Source organism: Cyphomyrmex costatus, unplaced genomic scaffold (genome assembly GCF_001594065.2).
Source record: "Cyphomyrmex costatus isolate MS0001 unplaced genomic scaffold, Ccosl1.0 scaffold123, whole genome shotgun sequence".
Taxonomy (NCBI): Eukaryota; Metazoa; Arthropoda; class Insecta; order Hymenoptera; family Formicidae; genus Cyphomyrmex; species Cyphomyrmex costatus.
Window position 1 is genome coordinate 190,776 of NW_017275207.1, and position 23,957 is coordinate 214,732.

Below are 23,957 nucleotides of genomic sequence, written 5' to 3' on the forward strand. Positions count from 1 at the left end.
AAGGGTATGCTCACGCCGTGGACACCCACTGCGCAGTCAAAGCGTGACGTCACTCTCGGGGCCAATCAGATCGCCCAAACGAGAACATGGTGGCTCCTGATACTTGACATGGTTAATGTTCGGTGATACATACGATACGTACACAATGTCCTGTTGTATAAAAGGTTGTGGCAATTATTATCGCAAAACAAAATTGCTTAACGGAAACAGCATAAAATATTTTTCGTTTCCGAAAGATTTAACGATTGCATCTAAATGGCTTGTTGCATGTGGAAATCAAAACGTTAATATTAAAAAAGGTAAGATTTTGTATTTCTTGTAAATGTACAAATGTAACGAAATCAACTGTATATAATTTTGCTAAAGAAATACAACTAAAGAAATACAACTAAAGAAATACAATATATATATCTCTGAAGGAAAAGGTATTAACATTTTTATATATTTGTTTCATAATAAATTCTTCTATCTTTGTTGAGTTTGTAATGTTTACTTATGGTTACATTTTGTTACAAGATATTCATTAGTTCTTAAATTATTTAAAAACGTATTTTTCCTGTAAACTTTAAATCAAAATAAAATAAAATATCTGACGAAAATGCTGCTAACATAAGTTGTTTGGAAACAGCAGTTTTAAATTTACCGCTTGTTTGTGTGACGTCACACTTTGACAATTTTAATTGGTCGCATGCGCGTGAGCATACCCTTATTCTTATACCATGGATCAGGTGTGCTCTTGCGCATTTCTAACAGCCAATGAAAACGTGACACCAAACGCTGCCATGTTGCAGTTATTTGAATTAGGTATCATTATTTTACTTATTTTTATATTTTTAATTATATTTGTAACTTGCAACATGTGATATAGTAAATTTGATTTTATCTCTCTCTTTCTCTGTCTCTCTTTTACCATAATAAAAATTAATTTTCCATAGTCTTCTTAATTCTTACCACTTTAATATTAAAATTTTCTTTTTCAAGAAGCTTTTTCTTTTAGATGATCATTTTTATATATTTTATTTGGCAAGTACTTATTTTTATTCTCGAGCTGTCACTTCAAAATTACCGCGATGCAAATGTTTGAATAGATGAATAGTTTCTCAACAGCACAAAACTTGTAGAAATATTACTGCAATATTACAGCAACATTATACGTTGCAACAATATTGGAGTAATATTGCTGCAAGTTTTGTGCTGTTGTGGGATTGAAATACAAAATTCAATTTTTTCGATTTATTTATTTATGTATAAAATAATTTAGTACTTTTTCATTAAATATAATATCAAAACTATATATACTTTATGTTAGATTTAGTATCTTCATAAGCCAAATTAATTTACGTAAGAAGCAGAATGTTTTGGCATAATGAATTAAATATTTTGTTTAACATATAGCTTTGCTACGTGTGTGTTATACGTTAATATTTATAGACGATCGGTGGCACGGCCTTAGTGTTTTAAATTTAAAAGAGCTACCAAAAACGAGAATACTTTTCTCATTTTTTTGTATTTGAAAAAATTTATTTTTGTTGAACAATATAACAAATAATAAATTTAATAAATTTTTGAATTTGAATATTCTTTTAACATTTTAATCATCTTTCGCAGAGAGCTGAAATTTTCAGACTTATGATTTTTGAAATCATGATCCTTGAATTTTGATGCCAATTGTTTATCCAATCATATTCTCTCCTATTTTATCTATTTCGAAGAATTCATATTTGTTTTACAGAAACGAGAACATAAGAAAGTAAGAATTTTCAGAACACATAATGATCTAGTAAATATTATTCAGTATAATGTAGATATATGTTTCAGCAATTTGTAGGCATTTCTGTAACTGGATATTTTCATTTAATATTTAACATATTTTCGAATATAAATATAAACATTCCCTAATATAAAATATTTCATTAAAAAATTATAACAGTAGAATAAAATAGTATAAGTATTTTTGTTCAATCTTTTTTATGCCGCAAATTTACTGAAACTGTATTTTATAAATTTACTTAATTGTTGGTAAAAGACAAGCTAATTAATGCTAACCTGCTGCAATACTAAACGCGAACGTGCTACTAAATCGACATGTTATTAATATTTTGCGCTCATTAAAAGGAGAGATAAATATTCTTTTTATAAAAAAATACTAATAAAAATATAATAACAAATAGCTAATAACAATATATTAGATTCTTATTTTATTTACTTGCAGTTCTATTATCACATATGTTTTACAATCCCAACAATAAAAACATATTTAATGTTGTAACATTGCATTGTGTATGTACATTGTCTTATGTACAATATGTATAAATATTTATATAAAAATATGTTTACACAATTTTGTATTAAATTACTTGATCATCTCTAACGTTGGGGGTAACTTTCTTGTTATGCTGTTAAATTTGTTTTCAAATCGATTTACATTTATAATTGTTATGTTAAACACGTTACGCTACATCATAGTTGCGGTAAAGTATAACTTTTACAATTAACATTTCTTAAATTTGTACAAATATTTGCATTCATGAAAAAGTATGCAAATCGAAATGACTCTCGCAAATACTTTGACATCTTTTCGTTAAAGTAAAGCAAGAATTTGTTTTATTTTCGACTACATTATTTATAAAAAGAAAAACAAACGCTACTTGTCGAAGGCACTTTTAGATACACGATCACAAAACGCTCGCATCGATTTCCTTCTAACAATTAATGTATGCTGGTAAATTTATTTCTGATTTTTGTATAAAATTACAAGACAAGCCAAAATAAATAAGCCAAACAAATCTTTTTAATACATATTATTTAATAATTCTTTTTTTTAACAATTTGGTCTTTTCAGATTTTTCCTTGCAAGTGTTTCGCGCGATTACGTATTTCATCAGGTAATTATATATACACTAATGTCGATTACAACAAATAAATAGTCTCGATATTTGAGACCGTACAGAAAAAGAAATTACTGCCGTCAGAATTATTGTTCGGTTTATGCAGCTTAAAAAAAGAAAGACTTATCAATTAACGAAAAAATGCATTCTACTATACACGTGTAATCATTCAGTTTGACAATTTCTACTTTTTAATAAGATGGAGGTAAAATGGATCTTTTCTTGTTCTTTGTAAACACTATATAAATAACTACGAGCAATATAACTCATCTATAACTTAATAAGGTTCCTACGCGCAAATATCTACAATATGTATAAACACCATTGTTGTATTGTATACGCTGTGCTGTTCGTAACACCTGGATTATAGATAAAAACCTTTGGCTTTTCCTTAGCCCTTTGACAAAACAGAATTTGTCGTTATTACCTCTTTTATGTAGGTCATCCAATACAATACAAAATGGCAGTAGTTGCAATAAAAAGTGATGTACTAAAACAAGAAGAACGATGAGGATTTTTACTCTAATACTGCTGCCACAAGTTTGTCAAGTTACAAACAAGAAATCTATCTTGAAGCTAAGCATTGGGAAACACTACAACAAATTTTTCCCCGGTATAATCATTGTAAGTCTACTGAAATCTGTCATACGAATAACAAATGTCCCATTTTGTAAAAATAGCAAAGTCGTCAATGTGTTGTTAGCAAAATGGAAGACCGAGATTAAATTTCATTCAAATGTGGAACGACTACAAAAATGTCCAAATTAACGAAGAGCTTACACACACACTGTGCAAATCGATATTTACATTTATAGATATATACTGATTCTATCAAAGTTAATATTACGCAAGAATAACAATACCGTATATCACAAATAAATATAAATTAACGTCGTACCTAAACAGCATCATCTATTTCTGTCACATTTATATTCAAGCATTGTTGCATATTCAAGCAACAGATGCAATGAATATTCTTAATAGACAGATAATTTTGATATACAGTTAAGACAATTTTGTAAATGGTTCCTGTAATCTCATTAAAATTATACTCGCTTTGATTTATTTGTCATGACATTTTCAGCAATTTTATGGAAATTCGCTTATCTGCAAGTAATAGTTTTCATTTTTTAAATCCTTTTGAGAATCATTTCTCCCATCGTTTCTCTAACATGCCAGTTCTTAAAGTGCGATTTTCTAATTCTACATAATACGCAAAATTATTATGTAAAAATTGATAAATTATAAAATACAACAAATAACGCGAACCAAAGCTTATAATAGTAGCTTGGTTATGAGTATATTCTACATATATCTTTCTCTCCCTTTCCTCTCTTTCTCTCTCTCTTTCTTTCTCTTACATACATACAAATTATCTTTCACACGAAACACGATATGATATTAAAGCGATTGATGTACAACTTTTGCAGTCCAGTACAAAAGTGTGAAGATCTACAGGGCGAATTGTGACATAATTATTATGAAAAATTTTATATCTTTATGATAAAAAATATACAATTGTGAGATTAACTTAAATGTCTTAATGTAGTCGCTTGTTTTGAATGGCTAGATAAAGGGAGGGAATGAATACATGCATAAACAGAAATGACCAAGTGGACACAATCGTCATGTCGTCAGTGTCCTCGTATCATCACTGATTTTATAGATAAAATGTTCACTTGTCAATGTTGAGTCTCGTTCACAATTTTTACAGTGTTTAGTTGATTTTTCTCATTTTTCTCGTCATCTTTATCTGGATTGTCCCATGCTTGCCTTTGACCAGAACCAAAAATTGCGTAAAATGTTGCACAAAAGATATAAACACCAGCGCAGATCATAAATACGATCCTCCACTTTGCTTGTGATGGCTGAAAATATTAACGTGGCATAAATAACATTGTATTTAATTATTTAATTTCAATCATATATATATATATATATATATATATATATATATATATATGTATACACACACACACACACTTACCGATTTAGCAATCACCTCTCCAACAGTGATCGGTGCGAGAAGTCCAGCAAGATTAGCGATACAATTTGTGAAAGACATTAAAATTCCAGCAAATCTCGGAGAAATGTCGAGATGATTTACTTTAAAACCGGAATAAATAGCACCATTCAGACCGACTCCTAATGTAATAATGGTTACTGTTAACCAGGCATTGCAACCGGTATACGAAGCTGCTATCAATGCCAAGGCTGGTGCAAATTGGCCAATGCTGTTAACGATTTTGCGAGTGATAGTATGAGTAAATTTTCCCGAAGAGATCATCCAATCAGCGACATGAGAGATAAACATGGAGAAAAGCCACATAGCAAAGTACGGAAGTGCCGAATAAATACCATTCTGAAATACAGATGAACAATAAATGAGTTTGATATGGATAAGAATTCTTTCTCTCCAAGTTTTAATTTATCATTCATGAATAACACTTACTTTTTTGATACTGAAGTGAAGAATCTGTTTCATAAATGTCGGAAGTTGAGTCATCAATGTTTCGTATCCATAATTTTGACCCATATGCGCCATCAAGATGGCCCAAAATGGTAACGAAGTTGCAATCGACTTCCATGGTACGGGAGGCGACGACTAAAAGTAGAAAGAATATTAATTTTCTTAACTTTGCCATTAATATATTCCATGCCGTACCAATTTTAGGTAATTTATCTATTATATCACGTGGATCACCGATGGTGTGTATTTCATAATAATTACAAAAATTACAAAAATTATTATTACAAGAAAACTCTAATGTAGGATCAATATTAAATTATAAAGTAACCGGACTCTATTTGTAGTTTTCCCAGTAAGTTCCGGTACCCAATATAACTTACTCACTGTTTGTGGATAATTACACGATGAATTCAACGTATAGCATTAAGACAATAGCTTTAGTTTTTACTTACTACTTTTCTTCATATTTTTTAATGTTCAGAAATGTTTCTTTTTTTAAATCTATCAATTTTCAATCTTGGACTTAGCAAAAAATTGGAAAAAATCACAAAGCTTAGGCAAGCCATATAAGGTCCGATTTTATTTTCATTATGTATCCATGCATGAGATAGAAACAAAAAATTATAAGTATGTTTTTTTCTATAATTAAAATATCAAACGGATTGAATAGTATGTTTAGCGATGATCCAGTCAGCACAAAATGTCTTAAACTTCTTAAAGTAAAAAGATCTGTTATTATAAAAATATTCGTTTTACGTGATAAATTAAGATAAATCTTGGGTTAATTCACATAGCAAAAAAATATGAAAGAAACTTACGGATATGCCGGCGCTGCCCCATAGAGAGCTGAGTATAAACTTCTTTTCGTCCTCAGCAATGCTTGGATGTTGTTCCGGATCCTCATAGACCCATATGAGAAATGCTATACACCAGATGGTACCAATAATACCAAACACGTAGAAAATGGATGGCCATCCGCCTACTAGTTGCCAATCGGCCAATAAACCACTCAGTGGCATAGATATTATCGTGCCAAACTGTGCACCTATCGATGTGAAGAGAGAAAAATGCAAAAAAAAAAAGATTAGTTATGTCATCGAGCGTCCGATCCTCCTCATGCTATTTCTCTTTTTACCAACGAAAAAAAACCTTGAGGGAGTGCATGGTTAAAAAAGACGATAACTCAAGAAATTGAAAAGGCCCACGGTCCACGGTCCACAAATCTCGTCGCAGCAAGAAGCGCGCGTACACTCAGTAGCGACTCGATGCATCAAAATGCCCCAGAGACAGAGAGGAGGATTCTCGCGTAGCGAACTAGCTCTCGATTCGATACACGCGATAAATCGCTACATAAAGAAAAAAATCGCTTTGAACGAGCTTACCAGCATAGACAAAGGCACCCATCCTGCTCCGCTCGTTAGGTGGTATCCATTTCGCCAGCAGTGCGTGTGTGCAAGGCACAATAGGACCCTGCAATAGGGATTAATCCATTCCTAGGGGGAAGGAAATACACCCGTACAATCAAAAAACGTTCACACTCAAACGGATCAGTAATCCTTTAAGCTTATGACTATAATTACTTATATTATTATATATTAATATAATATAGAGTACTGCTATAAATCTAATATAATTTTTTTTTCTGCAAATATATACATATATACACACAGAGATTCTTATCTTACTAATTAAAGTTTGTCAGTAATGTATAATGAAGAATTGTGGAAGACAAGGACTAAAATAAAAGGCAAATAATAATGGCTTTGTAATGGATATATGTATATCTGTTTATCAAATTTTCCAATGTTAATTTGTGAATTTTATACTTACGAACGAATGAAAGTCGTTTGCAAAATATATATTTGGACAACAGATAACCGATCCCGAATCATCACACATTCTCATCTTCGCTCGTTCTTCTCGAGTCTCAATCAAACTATTATGTTATAATAGAAAGGGAGTTTCAAAATGTTACTTACCTCTCCTAATCCCTGAATGAAGCGAACGATTATCAGTGGCCAATATCCCCAGTACGCTGATATTGGGACTAATAATCCAAAAAGCGAATTGATCAGCATGCCGATTCCAAGGAAGTATTTGGCGCCGTAACGCTTGGCAAGTATACCGAACGGTATTTGCGTTATAACGTAGCCCCAAAAGAATGAACTTAAGAGATAGCCTTGTTGCTTGTTGTCCCATTCAAATGGTCCATCGGCGCTCTGCAAAAACAAAGGCATTCTTGAGTTCCTTTACATAATCTCGCAATATATCATATACTATCTTCTTAAAAACAAAAAACTAAAATTTTGTATACTTACGCGTTCGGCAGCGTCATTTCTTTCATTAGTAACCTCTCCGCATTTATCTTCGACTTCTATCACCTCATCGTTATTCGTGATAGCTGTATGATTGACCATCGCGACGATAGCAACAGACATATTGGTCCTCATTATATAGGCATTCGCCATACCGAGAAATATCATGAAAGTCACCATGTGACGTTTCCCAAACCGGACTGAAACAATAAAGAAACGTATGTATCAAATTATGGTATTAATAAATAAAGACAACATAGAAGAAGTGTTATGTAATACCTTGTATTATATGTACTCAGTATTCAACAACATACATTAATACTATAATATCTAAAAAGTATACGTTTATTTTTAATTACTAAAAGTCTCAATTTTTCTATAGAAATTATTTCTAAAAATATAATAAGATATTGTTTATCGTAATTATGCATCTTTTCATTAAAATATTTACGTAACTAACATTCAACTTTAAATTAAGATTCTGCAGATTTCAGTCGCAGAAACTTCCATTTGAGCAAAATCAATTTTGAACCAAAATCTGTTATTACGCTCAAGAGCGAATATAATATATATAATGCTAAAAGTATTTTGTCTTATATAATATACTGTTATGTATAACAGTATACTGTGTAATGTATATTATATATTTTGTAGCGCTAAAATACACGTGCTGTCTAAATATTAATATGATAATTAGAATAAAGACATCGTTAATTGACACTCCTGAGATATTCGCCAAAGCATGTCCTGTAATCGCTAATGTGCATTAGCAGATACTCTGCCAAATTTTCACGGAAATAACCGAAGGACGAATCATGGGACCAATGCCGAGGTGAGGGTTACGCCAAAAAAGATTATGACGTGAGTTAATTGAGTTATCTATATAAAAATCAGGTAAAGACGTCACAAAAGTCTTATGTTTCAACAAATATTTAATTTTACCATTCTTAGAATATTATCTGATATTGTTTCATATAGCATAGAATTATCTCAAGATAAATCAACTTTTCTTTTATTTAAAATTTTTTAATTTATTATATATTTTTTGAAACTATATTTCAAAATCTTGAAAGAAATCCAATCAGCTTTCAATTTATAGGCGAAGAAAAATAAACTATTAAAAACAAAAAAAAAAGATATTTCTTCCCTTATATTCAGTTGCAAGGTAATATCAGTTTTATTTTGAAAAGCGGGGTTGAACAAAGTTCGCGCAAATTTTACATAAATTTCTTGAGAATTTTCGTCATTTTGCAACAGATTGTTGAATTTTTGCACAGTAATCAGTGAGCGTGAGTCAATAGATTGTAATTGGTTACATGATATGTAAGACGTGTAAATGCCGTATCGTAAGTAATGACTGTCTACAGGTTTCATTGTCGGCAATTAACAAGAATTCGTATAAACCACAAAGTGCAAAAGTCTTATAACATTTCACGTTAATTAACTACGATCTATATGTCACATTTGATCAAAGTAAGAAGATCGAATTTGTCATCGTATCATTAATTGATGGATTGGTACAAAGATGCGACGAATAAGATGTCGAGTGGGTGCTCGTGTATATAATTAAATATATTCAAGTGTGTCGTGATAAATATTTGTAATAAAAAATGTTAAGACATTGTATGTCTTCGTTATATGGAGTATGTACAATAAGAGCTTCGAGTAATATTTCAGGAGTTTGAAATCACGTCAGTGGTGACATAATATATGAAGCACCATTTCAGATTTATGACAATCTTTTCTATTTATAATCTATCATTTTGCATTACGTGTTATATCGATATTATCTTTATCATCAAGTAGATCCCTTTTTAGCGTGAATTCTTGTATATTTACTTTTCCAGATAAAAATGCATCAGAGATAATAATACAACTTTTTTTTTAATTATAATTTTTAATATATTTATGCCATAATTCTAGAAATTGTGATTAAATCTATTTTAACGACAGAAGCCAAAGTAGATATATAAGTTAAAATTAAAATAAACGATTCTCTCATATTTGTCCTATAAATTATAGTGTAGGAAATATGCAATCGCTAGACGTTTGCTATTTAAAGATCACTGCTTCAAAAAGACGACTCTTATCGACTTATGCGAATCAGAACTTCATCTTGTCTCTTATTTAATCAACTTCACTTCAAATGAATGTCCACAGTCTAAATCGCTGCAATCGATTCTACTTGATCCTAGCGAGAAACCTTTTGAACGATACGCGAATCATCGTTGACTACAATAAAGCTAACGATATTAGTAAAGAATAACGAGCACTTTATTTTAAAGGGATTGCCAGGCAAGTATATTTATCACTCATCGTGGTGTTTGTCATCGGTAGTTTAGTACATGAGTCATACCGCGCATATAATCGATAGCGTAAACGCTTATATGAATTTCGTGCAATGGGCTGAATTTAATTACCGACCCACTCTAAATTTTCTTTAGTGCTGTATCTTTAAGATTGCTACAAGAAAAATCAATTCTTTGAAAACTCAATCTTTCTTTGTGTCTCTCTCTCTCTCTCTCGCTGTTTGTAATTTTCTAAGTCCACATGAGCTTAAAAAATTTGCAAAAATATTTGGAAAAAAATTCAAAAATTCAAAAATATTTGGAATTAATTTTATAAGATTTACCTCCAAATATCTTTATAAGGTGATTTTGAAATGTTATATAATGAACTTTATATTGTACATTATAATTAATTTACGAAAATCAACAAAATTATTAATTCATGAGATTTTCTGAGATTTTCTCTTCTAAAAATGATTGACGCTTCGAAAAACAGATGTTTTCTCCTTTACCTATAAGTACCTTACAGATACCTCGAGAGATATTTTATATCAGATTATCCTCTTTGCATCTATTATGTCTCTCTATGTATGTAAACGTCTTGTCGCAGTTTCTACGTATTATGTTAGCAATTATGGTCGCTCAGTTTCTGCGTCACACAGAACAAACGACTCCTCCTTTTTTCCTTTTGTTGTCTCTCAGTCGATGTTACAAAACATCACGGCCGATTACACTGACTTGCACGTCTCTTATCACGTTCAGATTAACACCACACCACGTTCTTGTAGACGTCGCCGCGAGGGGAGGAGAGAGAGAGAGAGAGAGAGAGAGAGAGAGAGAGAGAGAGAGAGAGAGAGAGAGAGAGAGAGAGAGAGAGAGAGAGAGAGAGAGAGAGAGAGAGAGAGAGAGAGAGAGAGAGAGAGAGAGAGAGAGAGAGAGAGAGAGAGAGAGAGAGAGAGAGAGAGAGAGAGAGAGAGAGAGAGAGAGAGAGAGAGAGAGAGAGAGAGAGAGAGAGAGAGAGAGAGAGAGAGAGAGAGAGAGAGAGAGAGAGAGAGAGAGAGAGAGAGAGAGAGAGAGCAAACAAAAAGAAAAGCAAATGAAGGAAAATAAGATAGAAGGCGAAAGATCGGTGGAACGCCGCGCCGCGCTGGATTGATTCGCTTCAATTCACGCAAGAGTTTCTAGGAATAAATTTCGACGCCTACTCACCAAACCAGCTTAATTCAATTGACATCGGACGACATTCTCATTGCAATTTAAACTGACCAGTTCTCCTGGCCCACGCATAAATTATCTAAAATCATCACATGTGTGTCTCGCTTTTTTATACGTAACTCTTCTCTGTAATATCTACTTAATCCTTTTAAAAATCACGTACAGGTTATTCACTATAAAGAAAAATCATTTACGACTTCACGCACAATAATTATAAAAAACTTTCTTCCAATCAGTTCTTATATCTCACGACTTTAATGTTGTAAAATATTTAAGCATGTATATATTATTGAGTGTTTTATGTAATACGGGAAAATATATTTAAGTCATTATAATTATTATATTTAAGTAAGAATAATTATTATACTTAAAATATGTATGTTTCTGTTCTGTTGTTTTTTTTTTTAGTCGAACGAAATATTATCGATCACGAATAGAAGAAAAAAAACGTCAGATTTTTTTCCTACACATGTGCTTTCTGACACGTTTTACAGTTAGGAATTTTACAAGAAAAAGTTGCGCAAGATTACTCAAAAAGCGCAGTACTATTTATAATCATGTAGCTCTTGCATTTGTAGTCGCACATCACTTACTAAATTGGAATCAATTATGGTATCAATACGTGAGGTTGCGTTGTTCGAAAATGATCTTCCATTATCTGAGATCAAGCGTTTGACCTTACAATTACGTCAGTAATTCATTGTAGGTTTATTAACTAAAGGTTGATTAATCATGTGGATTAAGTCTGAAAGTAGAAAGAGATACTGCTATAACTTTTCATAACTTTCTTAAACATACCGAAAACATTAAGACAAAAGAAATTTCTATCACATTTATTATTTAAACTTTTTTTCAGTTTATTAATTATATTTATTAATACCCCTCGCTTATTTATGTATATAAAATTTATTATTATATTTTAAATTTTGTCTTTAAAAATTATTCTATACCCGAAATTTCAATTAATTCTAACGATAAGCTTTCTTTCATTTAATTCTTTCTCTATTATTCAATAGTTACGTCATAGTCTAAATCTACATTAAAAAGTAGCTATCTGCTAAAATCAAAATTTAAACGACATACCTAACGATGCGCGATGAGGGAAAAAATTAATTCAAAACTTATTATCACTCAGATGTTAATAATATATTGATAATATAAAAAATTAACAAGATAAGTGTAAAATATTGAGTTAGACCAATAAAAACCTCAAAAGCTCTGTAAAAATGTTTGTATCTTATAAATTGTTTATACATTTATAAAATCAAGAATTTAGAAATCATGATACGAATAATATATCCCAGAATATGTAATAATAATAATACTATATGTTCCCAATAAATTTGGAAACTATTTCTTTTATAAAAGTTTGAATGAGTGTTTTTTCCTATAGGTTTTGAATTTCTAATTAAATATCTTATTCATTTTTAAAATTAAAGATCGAGAAATTAATAATAATTTTCTTAATTGTAACTCCAAAATTAAATCTCAATTTTTACTCTTTATAAAATTTCTATATTTCTAGAATATTTTGATAAAGAAAGACTATGTTATATAAACATTATCTCTTTTTTATATATTCTTGTCTTTTTTTATTTTACTTTCTTATCTTTCTTTCCTTGATACCCTTTACTTACAAGGTAATAATCTCGTGCATAATGTGACTGATGGTTTAATATCGTTGTCACATTTGAACTTGCGTAAGTTTCACTTCAAGATAAGGATTATTGAAGTAAGAATTTGACTGTAACAGTATAATCAACGGCAAATATTTTATTTAACATGTATCAAAATGGGGATGGAAGAATTTTCTATCTTTAGACGTAGGACATGTCAAAATCCGCGGAAATCATTGATAAAATAACCGTCGAGACGAGAGCAAAGCACGTTTGTTGATAAGTGAGAATGAAGGCCAAGAGACGGAAGGTTTATTGGCCCGGATCCAGAAACGTTTTATCCGCGCTTACACCGCCAAATACACCTTTGTGCGCATTTCACAAGCGTGTTCTTAAATGCCTTACAGTATATAATTATATCTATTGTATAAAATGACAGTACCTAGTATCGATTATTTTGAAATGACAGCCAGGAAAAAGAGGAGCTGCCAAAATGCAGACGAATAAGGAAGGAGTGATAAATGACCATTAAGCATCTCATAATTTTCCATTGAGATCAAAATATTTCGATTGAGACATTAAAATACGACATTAATCTCTGATAGTATATTAACATCATTTTATTATTGTTATTGCTGTAATTTGACTGTCAAGAATAAATAAGCTACTTATATAGCTTTAAAACGGCGTTTTTCATTGCAAACCATTATATAATCTTTTATGATAAAAATAGATAATACAATAAAATTAGCAAACTACATATTATATCCAGTACATAGAAAGTAAATGTATAAAGAGTTTGTAAAAAAAATGGTAATCGATGTCGACTAATAGTTTATAGACAAGAGAAAATTGTAAGATCCTTAATTATACAGTGATAAATACGCGGATAAACAAATACTGCTGTTGGTTTACCTGTGCCATATACATACAATATTGCATAAATTTTTGCATTTTTAAAAAATCGCTAATAAAATCAGCTCGATCACTGTTCACGTACCTATCATCTATGGTATTTTCTTTAAAAAAAGAATTTAGAAATCAAACAAAAACAATTCAAAGAGTCTGTATATATTATATCTATACACTTAATCACATATAAATTATATTTTTATGTATATTTTTATTCATATCGTCATACGCGCACCTATCCTTCGCGATCACCTAAGAATTATGTAATTAATCGCAATTCGAAAAAAAATGGAAGACGCATTAATAATTGTAAAATAAACTAAACCGGATATGTCTTCAACATCATTATGATAAAAGACCATGTAATAAATGGAATCATGTAACAAAAATAGACTGGGTCATGTATTATTTGATATTATTAGACTCGTATATTCTATTCTTATACGCAACCCAACTCCTATATATCATTTTCATAGTTAGGGCGCGAGTTTCCTCCTAGATTCCGCGGCGCCATTGCATCTTATCCTGCACTCGTATACGTCGAGAAATGTGCAGTGTCAGCTTAAGTCAAATCAAATGTAAAAGACTACCACCAAGACATGATAATCATGAACGGCATTCATAGCCATGTTGGTCTACACAATCTGCCGAAGGCATCTGAATCATATTTCAGCGAACTCGACGATATCTGATGCGTCGTTTAGATTAATTTTCCGCTCTCAGTGCATTTAAAATGCGTCTAATTGGGTCGGTATACAAAGAAGTTATCACTGTCATGTTAAAAAAAAAAGACTATCGATTGTTTAAGAATACTATTGATATATTAGGTGTCGTGTAGGGTTACTATAAGAATCTTATCAATGCATTAATTGTCGTGCGTGAGAAAAGTCACAGAACGATATGCTGACAACGATCTCGATCGTATGAGTAATGTTTTCTTTTTATCATATTATTAATATAGCTTTTTCCTATTAATTATATCAATTTGCACATTTATAAAAAGCATATAAGAAACCAATTAATTTTCGTCAAAATTTTTTATCACATATATTTTTATATTTTATTTCTAGATTAATCTTTATCTTTATGGTATTATCAACAATAAGTTTTCATAAATATTTATAAAAATGTAAATGTTTCCATGAAGAAGATAATCTAGATATATATATATATATATAGATTATCTTCTTCATGGAAATATATACATATATATACACACGTATAATTACTTTATGCGTTAAAATCAAACTAATCATTTTCTCCATTTTGAAAACAATTATTTGATAGATTCTTTCTTTCTTTAAACGTTCTGAGAATTATTTAAATTACTAATTACTAATTCCAGAATCGTATTATTTAAATAATTTGTAGAAATTTTGATTGAAAAAAAAAAACAATCCATCATCAACCATATATAATATCTATAAATAATACGATATCAATTAAGTCTCTTAAATATTCTCCATTAACATTTGAACTAGTTTGCGAAAATAATTTCGCAACAAGCTGTTTTCCTTATATTGACTAATAGCGCCTATTAAGAGGAAACGATGTTGAGAGGGATTAACATATTTAACATCTATCAATCAATCATCGCGTATAAGTATCTACGTCGAGTCTGCACGTATGCGATCGGTCATTTCCAAGACAGCCGTCATCGGGCACCTACGGCGTCGTTCATCGTCGTCACCAGCCATCGAGCACGTGGTCGGGTTCGGTAGAAATAGCTTCGGCATACAAGCGATATAGAAAATATCGCGGTGTGCGTTAACGGTGTGTGTCTTCAATTGTGTTGCGAAACACAGAAAAGTACAACACCGAAAGAATGACTAAGAGAGACGACATGAGAGGCCAGACGGGAGTCGTCGTGCTGGAGTTCTGGCAAACCGCGAGAATTGACGGAGGAAAGAGGAGAGAAAGAGAGACAGAGAGAGGGAACTGTGTCTCGTGCACGTGAACACGCGTCTTACGCTTGCTTGCTCGTGACGTGCGTGAACATTATCGTCGTGTAAGCACCAGCACGCATTGCGTGCGCGATTCGTCGCGCGACCACGTTGATGCATACGGATGAACGAGATCCAGACTCGACTGAGAAAGTAATGAAAAAATAAAGAATGGAAGAGCGGTGTGAACCCAGAAAATAATCGAGATTGATGATGACTCAGAGTAGTAGCATAACAATTTTGCAACAATAATAATAAATCGTTATAAAGATAGTAAGTGAAAAAATATACATATAGAGAGTATTTACTTCATTAATATAAAAATATACTATTAGTTTAAAATATGTAATGTAATATACATATATATAAGTTTTAAAAACTATATATTTGCCTAATACTACTTATATAATTAATGTTTTTTCACACAATACAAATTTGCTGTAACGCATTGAATGTGACATTTAATAATATCTACGTTTAATTAAAAGTTCCAAGTATAGTAAACTGTACTGTATATCATTCCATTCCGAGAGAAACGTGACAAGCAAAATATGTATTTTATGCATATTCTCTCTAGAGAGAAACGGCAATATATATAGATAAATGTGATGCGTATTTGCACGTTACACATCGGTATGATGATTACGCGAGCTTTTAAAATATGAAAGATAATATCTTGTAAAGGCGTTTTCAAAGAACATTAAGTAAAATTAAGATTAAGAATATTAAAGGAAGTTTTAAATACACGTTACGTAACGTATATTAAACTAATACTAAAAATTTTAGTGTTAAACGTGACGAATTTTAAAGAACTGCCGAAAATTATGAAACATTTATTTTAAATTTAAATTAGTGTTAATAATATGTATCCATTTATAGTAATGTATTCATTATATACAAAACATTTAATTTTTTAATGGTTAATTAATGTTTACTTCGATACATTTCGAATTAATAATTCAAGATAAAGCGATTTCAAAATAAAATGTCTTTGTGTATTAAAGCGTTAATATTATGACGATAAATATAGAAAATCCATTAAGCAGAAATCCAAACAATTTTTATATCATGTTAGCATTAATGTCATACAATCGACGAAGAGATGAGGTGTGTCATAGTTAATCACGTATCTATAAGAACAAAATCTACCTCATAAAAGCCTACAAAGGTCTATCTTTCTCGGAAATATGTGTATAAAGACGGATTAGAAATACTTGAAATTCTCGAATATCCGAACTTGTTTATGAAAAAATAAAGTAAAAGCATGTATGCATGCCGGTAAAAATGTGTAATATATAATATATATTAATTGTTTAATATTATATAAAAAAATAAAAAATAATATTAATACATATATGTATAAACGTATCTCATGTATATTTTCTTTTATGGATAGAACATATTAACGTATTTTTTCATAGAGAAGGTTTTGAAAAAAAAACTTTCAAATAAGATAAGAATATATTTGTGAAGAAATAAAATATAGATCTTTCGCATGCAGAAATTCATTTCGGAGAGGACTGAACTTCGATCTGGTCAAAATATCGCCAGTTTTAAACTTCGTTATCATCGGCAGTAATTTATGGTCATGTATTGCCCCTTCGCTGCATTTACAGAGATAAATTCAATAGGCAATGAGCTATCATAATCGTGAGCACAGCCGCCAGTTATACATACACTAATTTTGATTGACATTACGTATAACATTCTATGAATATTCTTTCGTCCGAGAGAATCTAAATTTGAATAAGATAATGTATTTATGGATTAAACTATAGCGAGTATCGATCTTTCACGCAGAAATTCTTTCTACTATAAAAATCTCGAAAGAACTTTATCAAACTCGAAACTTTAATTCTTTCAACTTTTTCAGCCTTATATTAAAATTCATTCCGTGAAAAAGCGACTAAGCCTATTTAAAGATTAAAAAAAAATAAAATGTTGCTTATATTCTCTCGTATCTTTGAAATCTCTTATATAAACCGCTTTTAATTGCTTCCTGTTTTTATGTCTTTTTTTTTATAGAAAAAATGCAAAACTGATCGAAAATTCCGCAGATAAAAATTAACGAGTCCTCGCGGGAATTTTGGAACATCTTTCAGGCAAGTCGAATGTGCAGCACGCTGTACACTATTTTTGCGATAGCGGCTAAATGCACAAGTCATTCGGCGGCCTTGACGTCACCTATCGCGAGAAAAACGCACTTTGTTCTCGAACATTCCTCGGAGTTCGTGCGTCCGAAAAACCCCCAGACAATTTTTCTATAATTGCGACCGAACAGTTTTCCGTTCGGACAAACAAATGCGTAACACGAGCGATGCGTTCCCGCGGATGTTTCGTATCCGTATACTCTTATCCAGATAGCGACCGTTTTCGCGATGCGTCATCGAGGCAATGAATGCCATGTCTCTCATCGCGTGCACCCGCGCTTTTTCCTTTAATTTGCTTGGCAAAACGATGCTCTTTAGACTATTTCTTTTCCGATAATGTGAGTTATTTCTGCGCGAAATAATTTGTTATTTTACAAGATATTTTACTATTATCGATTTCTATTGATGTGTATATATGCATGAGTATACTAATAATTATCGCACTACTATACTTATAATTATTTTAGTCCGTTAATGTAATTTATTAAATTTATTTTCTGTTTTCCGCGTTAATATAAAGCCAAATCACCTTTTGAATAATTGCGTATCGTGGTGCATTTTGCAGATTATAGATTTAAGTATATTTTGCGTTTTTATAAAATTTATTTCACATATTTACTTTCAGCGAATTATTTTTACAGCATGACCTAAGTTCCTTCGATATGCGTATATATGAGCTGTTTTTTTTTAAGTGGTATAAATACAATTTTTAAAAACTGAGTTAATGCCAGTTTTAGTTAAATATAGAATTTGTATTTAATTGAAGCTGACATTAACAATGTTAACTACTTTAAAAAAAAAAACGATTTATACAATACGTATACCGTATTATTGTAAAATCGTTGCGTATTTCTACAAAAAGAACTTTGAAAAGTTGGGAACATTTCTACAATTCGTTATGCGCATTCAAAAAATGGTAATTGTGAAAGTTCTTTATAATGAAAACGGTTGTCCAGTTTACAAAGAAAAATCAACAAATTTCTTAATTTAAAAAAAAAAAGATATAAATTGTCGTTTTTGTCGAAAATATGGGCAAACAAAGGTATACAATTACGGTAGGTATATTGTTCTGTGTAAAAGATTAGGATCCTTTTTGTCGGTTTCGTTCACGTCAAAAGAATAAACGCTTTCCCTTAACTTGAAACATCTGAGACGAAAAAAAAAACCTTTCGGTCAAGTCCGAGTAAAAATAACAAAGGTTTTAAATATCTCTTCAGACCTAAGATGAAAAACAGATTTGTAAGATAGTAAATGAATGATCATTTAAAGTCCAACTGTACACGTGAACATTTCGATTTGTTTATTCTTTCACATAGAGACAGAATAAAAACTCTCCTATATATGTAATATAATGATTTTTTATTATCTTATATTTTAAATTGAACTCTTATAATTAATATATCAAGTATTTGAATCTATAATACCAATTTATAATAATACTCGGCAAAACTACATTTTTAGGAGAGATTTCCACAAACTCTTCAAAAAATTTAAAAAATTCTTTGAATTTATGTTTAATTAGATAAAATTGCAATGAGAACGAAAGTTGATCTTTATTCATTTTCGAGAAAATTTAAAATGCTTATTTCAGTGATTGGCTCTTCCAAAGTGCTATTGTAAAATTTGATTACACTAAATACATCCAAAGATTATTATAGAATTTTTGACTTCGTCACAAGTGATTTAACAGTAAAATTAACTGCAAATTGTAAAATATACACTTTGAATTTTATTAGAGATACAGCTATTTAAATATTACAGAAAATTCATGACATAAGTGATGAAAAAATTAAAAAATTTCAGCGTCAGCTTTTTCAAGACTCGCGGAAAACGACAAACAACTAATCAACTTGCGTTAAAATTGCGTAAACATTAGAAAATCAATTCCGTCAAACATCGCATTGCAAGACGCTCTTAACCAGCATGATTGTCTTTGTAAAATAAAAACGCAACGTAAAATATTTTCGTAAAAATGAAAAATAAATTTTCTTATTTAAGATATCCGCCTATCTGGAGTATAAAATGTGACATTAAATTATACGCGTTATGAATGAGACGCACTGCAATATTTTAAAGTATTAAAGTGGCCAGAAACTGCCTATTAGTCTCTTTATTTGATAAAATAGAGAAAGTACAAAGAAATTAGGATTAAAGGTTCATTCGCGCTAAGAACAGTTGATTAAAAACGATCCAATCGAGAAGGATCTTCGTAACAAATAAAAAGCAAAATTTCGTTAAATAAGAAATAGTAATACATTCTGATATAAAAAATATAGATCGATAACGTTTTTAGAAACGAAAACAGAAGATAATAATTGATAAAAGAAGATAATAATATGTTTAAATAAAATTAATTATTGATTGTGGAAATTTCGAAAAAAAGAAAAATTTAAAGAGAGAGAGAGAGAATCAACGAATGAATGGTTTTCTCAGATATACGTATTTCAAATATGACTCTTAGGTCCAGTTTCACAACTTACGTTTAACTCTTAGAGGGGTTCAACTTATTTCTTATCTTTTTCGAGTTCTAAGAACTAGAAAGAGATAAGGAATAAGTTAATAAACCTTTCGATTTAAAAGTTAACCATGAGTCGTGAAACTGGACTTTACACACACAAATCTAATTTCCTAAATCAACCTAAATCTTATGAATTGAAGTAACATTGAATAATGAGAGAAAGAGAGAGAGAGAGAGAAAGATGAACGCGTACAGTCGAACACGTGGTCTGCCGCCGTCGAGATGAACATTGCGCGCGAGCATACCTCGTCTCGGATTACAGCGGATTTAGCCGAAATCGGAATTTCTTTAACGTCGCGCTCCGAAATCGCGCATCCTTACGAAACTGAATGGGAGCGAGTAGGAAGTTTTTCGAGGAGTCTTGTAATTTTCCCTGTTATCTCTACGCTCGACGTTTCCTGCGCGTGTCAACCGGCTATTTTTATGCAGATTCATGTCAATGACGAGGTCTCACGTTTGTCTCGAGACTCGGTCGTCCGCGAGAAAGAACAGTCCGAAAAGTCCGGCTCGCAGCACGGCGACAAGAATACCGCGTGGAACCGCGAGAGGAACGTCGAGGATTTCTCGTTTTCGATTTTCGCTCGCTCAGCGAATAAGGGGAAAAAATTGGCAGATCAGCAATTCTCCGCGTCGCGTCGTCGGTGGAACGGCTCTCCGCAGCAGACACACACACACACACACACATACCTTTTTTTCTTCTTCTTTCCCGCTCATTCTCGTCGAGTCCGGGCTGGTCCCACACAAGCACGTGGCCATTTCGTCCCCTGTTCTCGCTGTCGCGGTTCATCGCGCGCACGGCAGCACGTGGGGCGAGAATGAGGAACGCGATTCACAAACGCTCCTTGGACGACGGTCGACGGCGGCGTTCGGCGCGATAACACGGACTGTCCTCTTTCGCGCTCGCGCGCGCGTGCTTCGCAGGTCGCTCTACACTCTCGCTCCGTGTTCAGGCGCCGAAATATGCGCCGAGGAGAACCGCGCCTGCGTTCTTCAACTTTAACGTTACGCCGGTCCGACGGCGGCGACGATGACGACAGGATTGCGCACGAGTGGCGACGGTGGCGATATAGCGCGACACACGACGGCGAATGTTACACGAGACTGACGAGACCGGGGGAACACGACGTTGAGTCTTCGACGTGGGCCGAAGTACGCTGGTTATGCGGGTTATGCGTCCGTGACGACGAAACTTGTGTAATCGACCGGCTGTTCTCGCTGCTCCGTAAATACTCCGATAACAGCGGGTCGACGGGCGAGCGCCGAGCGGCCGAAGCGGACTTCCGATTGGCAGACGAGCCCGTTACGCCAGCCGCTCGGCTAATCAAAACGCGGCGCGGCAAAAATTGTAACCGGACGCGCGAAACTTGAATAAGTTAAGGGCGTGGAGCTAGAATGCCATTGGTGAAAACGTCCAAGAGAAATAGGGGAGTAGGAACATCTGTTTTTTTCCTTAGACTTTGTGTGAAAACACCGCACGAGAAGTGGTGAGAGGTACGACACTCCTCCAGCCGGAGGAAAGTCATAAAAAAAGTGTCAGATACAAAAGAGAATTGACTTGATATTAACGATCGTTTTCTGTAAAGGGAGGATGATTCTCGGCGCACATATTCTTGTATCTTTTGATGTGCTCAACTCACATTTATTTCAAACTGATTTGATGAGAATATGTTGCAAAAATTGCATTAAAAGTATAACGCAATTTCGTCGAAATCTGATCTTTATAATTACCATTTTCAATATTTTCCTTATCAGTTTAACTTGAAATTAACGTCACATTATGAAAATAAAAAAAGAAACATGCTTAAGAAAGATTCCATTGCTCTGGTTAAAATTGACTTATTTTATTCATTGTCCAAAATATTAAGTAAAATAGTTAACTTTAGCCTAATCGATAGAACCTTTTTTATATATTTCTTTTTAATATTTCTTGATGTGTTGAATCATTTGTAAACGTTAATTTTAATCTAATTGACGGGAAAATATTGAAAATTGCAATCACAGATTTCGACAAAATTGTGTTACTTTTAATTTAATGCGATTTTCAACATATTTCCATCAAATTAGTTTAATTTAAAGTATACGCTAGCAGATGATTTAGCACATAAGTAAAATATAAGAAAACGTGCATAGAAAAGGTTCCATCGTTTAGGTTTAGGTAAAGAAAACACCCGTTTATTGTACTTATTTATCCATTCCCCTTTTACCTGAACTTTGTCTTGAGACTTTTAAGAGTCAAGATGAACCCTAAAGGAAAGTCATAAAGAAAAAGAAAAATATATTATCCTCTTATTCTCTTATTGTTCCTTATACTTTCACATTTATATTGTCTAAAATCTGTTCCATCAAAAATTTAAAAGAAATTGAAGTGTATAATGAACTGTCTTTTATAATTTTACTTTTAGAGTAAAATAGAAAAACTTTGGTTCAACTATACCTTAAACTACGAATGGATTTTCGTTTTATCCTTTTTTTTTTCAAATGACTTTTTTATTTACGAATATCGCAATTGTATTGCGATATTCTCAGTACTTTAGCCATAATTTGACTGAACAGAAATTGGTCTTTGGAAGACATCTCCTTTATCAACCCTTAGAAAAAAAGATATATTCTTCTTTTACTAACTTTCACTAATAAAACAATTTGTTGAGATTTGCTTTAATGAATGTTAAATCGTTGATATATTAATTTTCATTGAGTCATTGGAAATAACAGTGATTCGGTAATTGTAATAACTGGAACGGAGAAATAGTTACAAAATTGAGAAATAAGCATTTTTATCGAGCTATACTCCAATGAAGCATATACATTTGTATGTACACATCTGTACATACACTGTGAAACCGTATGATTCACTTCTAACCTTCGGACTCAAAAGTTAAATGGATTACTGCCGTGGATGTATCGTGTCATTTTCTTTGTAAGAGTTATTTGCTATGCGCTTAGATCATAAATTAAAACGACGCCAAATTTCAAATAGATATTTCAAACTGACAGGTTTTCAAGATGCTATTTCTATACAAAGTATTGCTAGTAGAAAAAGTATTATTTTAATTTGTTCATTAAAAACATTTTTGTTTGTTCACTGAAAATATTTTTACACATATCTCCCCTCTGTACAAGATGTACAATATATATATGTATATTTCATATTAAAAATATACAAATTTTACTTTAACTTTTAAATAAAAACTAAGTTATAGATCAACTCTTTTAACAAGAAATTCATTATATCTTTTGTGTAATATGTCAATCTTTTTCAGTACGACATTTACCGCGAATAATGCGTCATGAAGTATTGTTTCAAGGTAATAAAAATACAAGGATGAACTGATATTATTATTTAACTTTTAGAGGGCCGACATTTTTGCCTTAAAATTTTGAATTTTTTTAATGTAAAATTCATGTATATATTGAATGTTTATATCACGAGGTCTGTTCTTTATTGTTGAACTTTTGCACTAGTTCATCTTTCTTCCTTTTTTTCTCCAGGAGAAGGGATAAGGAAAAAAGATGAACTAGTGCAAAAGTTCAGCAATAAAGAACAGATACTAGAAACTTTTTAGGACCGTATAATTGATAAACAATAATAAACTAGGAAGAAAGCCATTTACGGTCAAAACTGGATCACAGTACTTATTATAA

General features: G+C 31.8%; 1 protein-coding gene across 3 annotated transcripts in view; it reads right to left on the reverse strand.

The window, feature by feature from the left end:
• Positions 1-3,918: 3,918 nt before the first annotated feature.
• The window catches only part of Picot (putative inorganic phosphate cotransporter protein picot), a 41,778-nt gene continuing 21,739 nt past the window's right edge, over positions 3,919-23,957 (reverse strand). The window contains exons 1-8 of one of the 3 annotated variants that reach the window (XM_018548873.1): positions 21,003-21,420; positions 7,677-7,873; positions 7,338-7,577; positions 6,741-6,828; positions 6,177-6,403; positions 5,341-5,493; positions 4,876-5,250; positions 3,919-4,756 (exon numbers count right to left, since the gene is read on the reverse strand). In XM_018548873.1, the coding sequence (XP_018404375.1) occupies positions 4,571-4,756; positions 4,876-5,250; positions 5,341-5,493; positions 6,177-6,403; positions 6,741-6,828; positions 7,338-7,577; positions 7,677-7,873; positions 21,003-21,102 (1,566 nt within the window). In that variant the 5' untranslated portion in view covers positions 21,103-21,420 and the 3' untranslated portion in view covers positions 3,919-4,570. Of the gene's footprint in view, positions 4,757-4,875; positions 5,251-5,340; positions 5,494-6,176; positions 6,404-6,740; positions 6,829-7,337; positions 7,578-7,676; positions 7,874-11,170; positions 11,193-21,002; positions 21,421-23,957 lie in introns of those variants that run through there. The other 2 variants (XM_018548888.1, XM_018548880.1) reach the window with 2 other exon arrangements.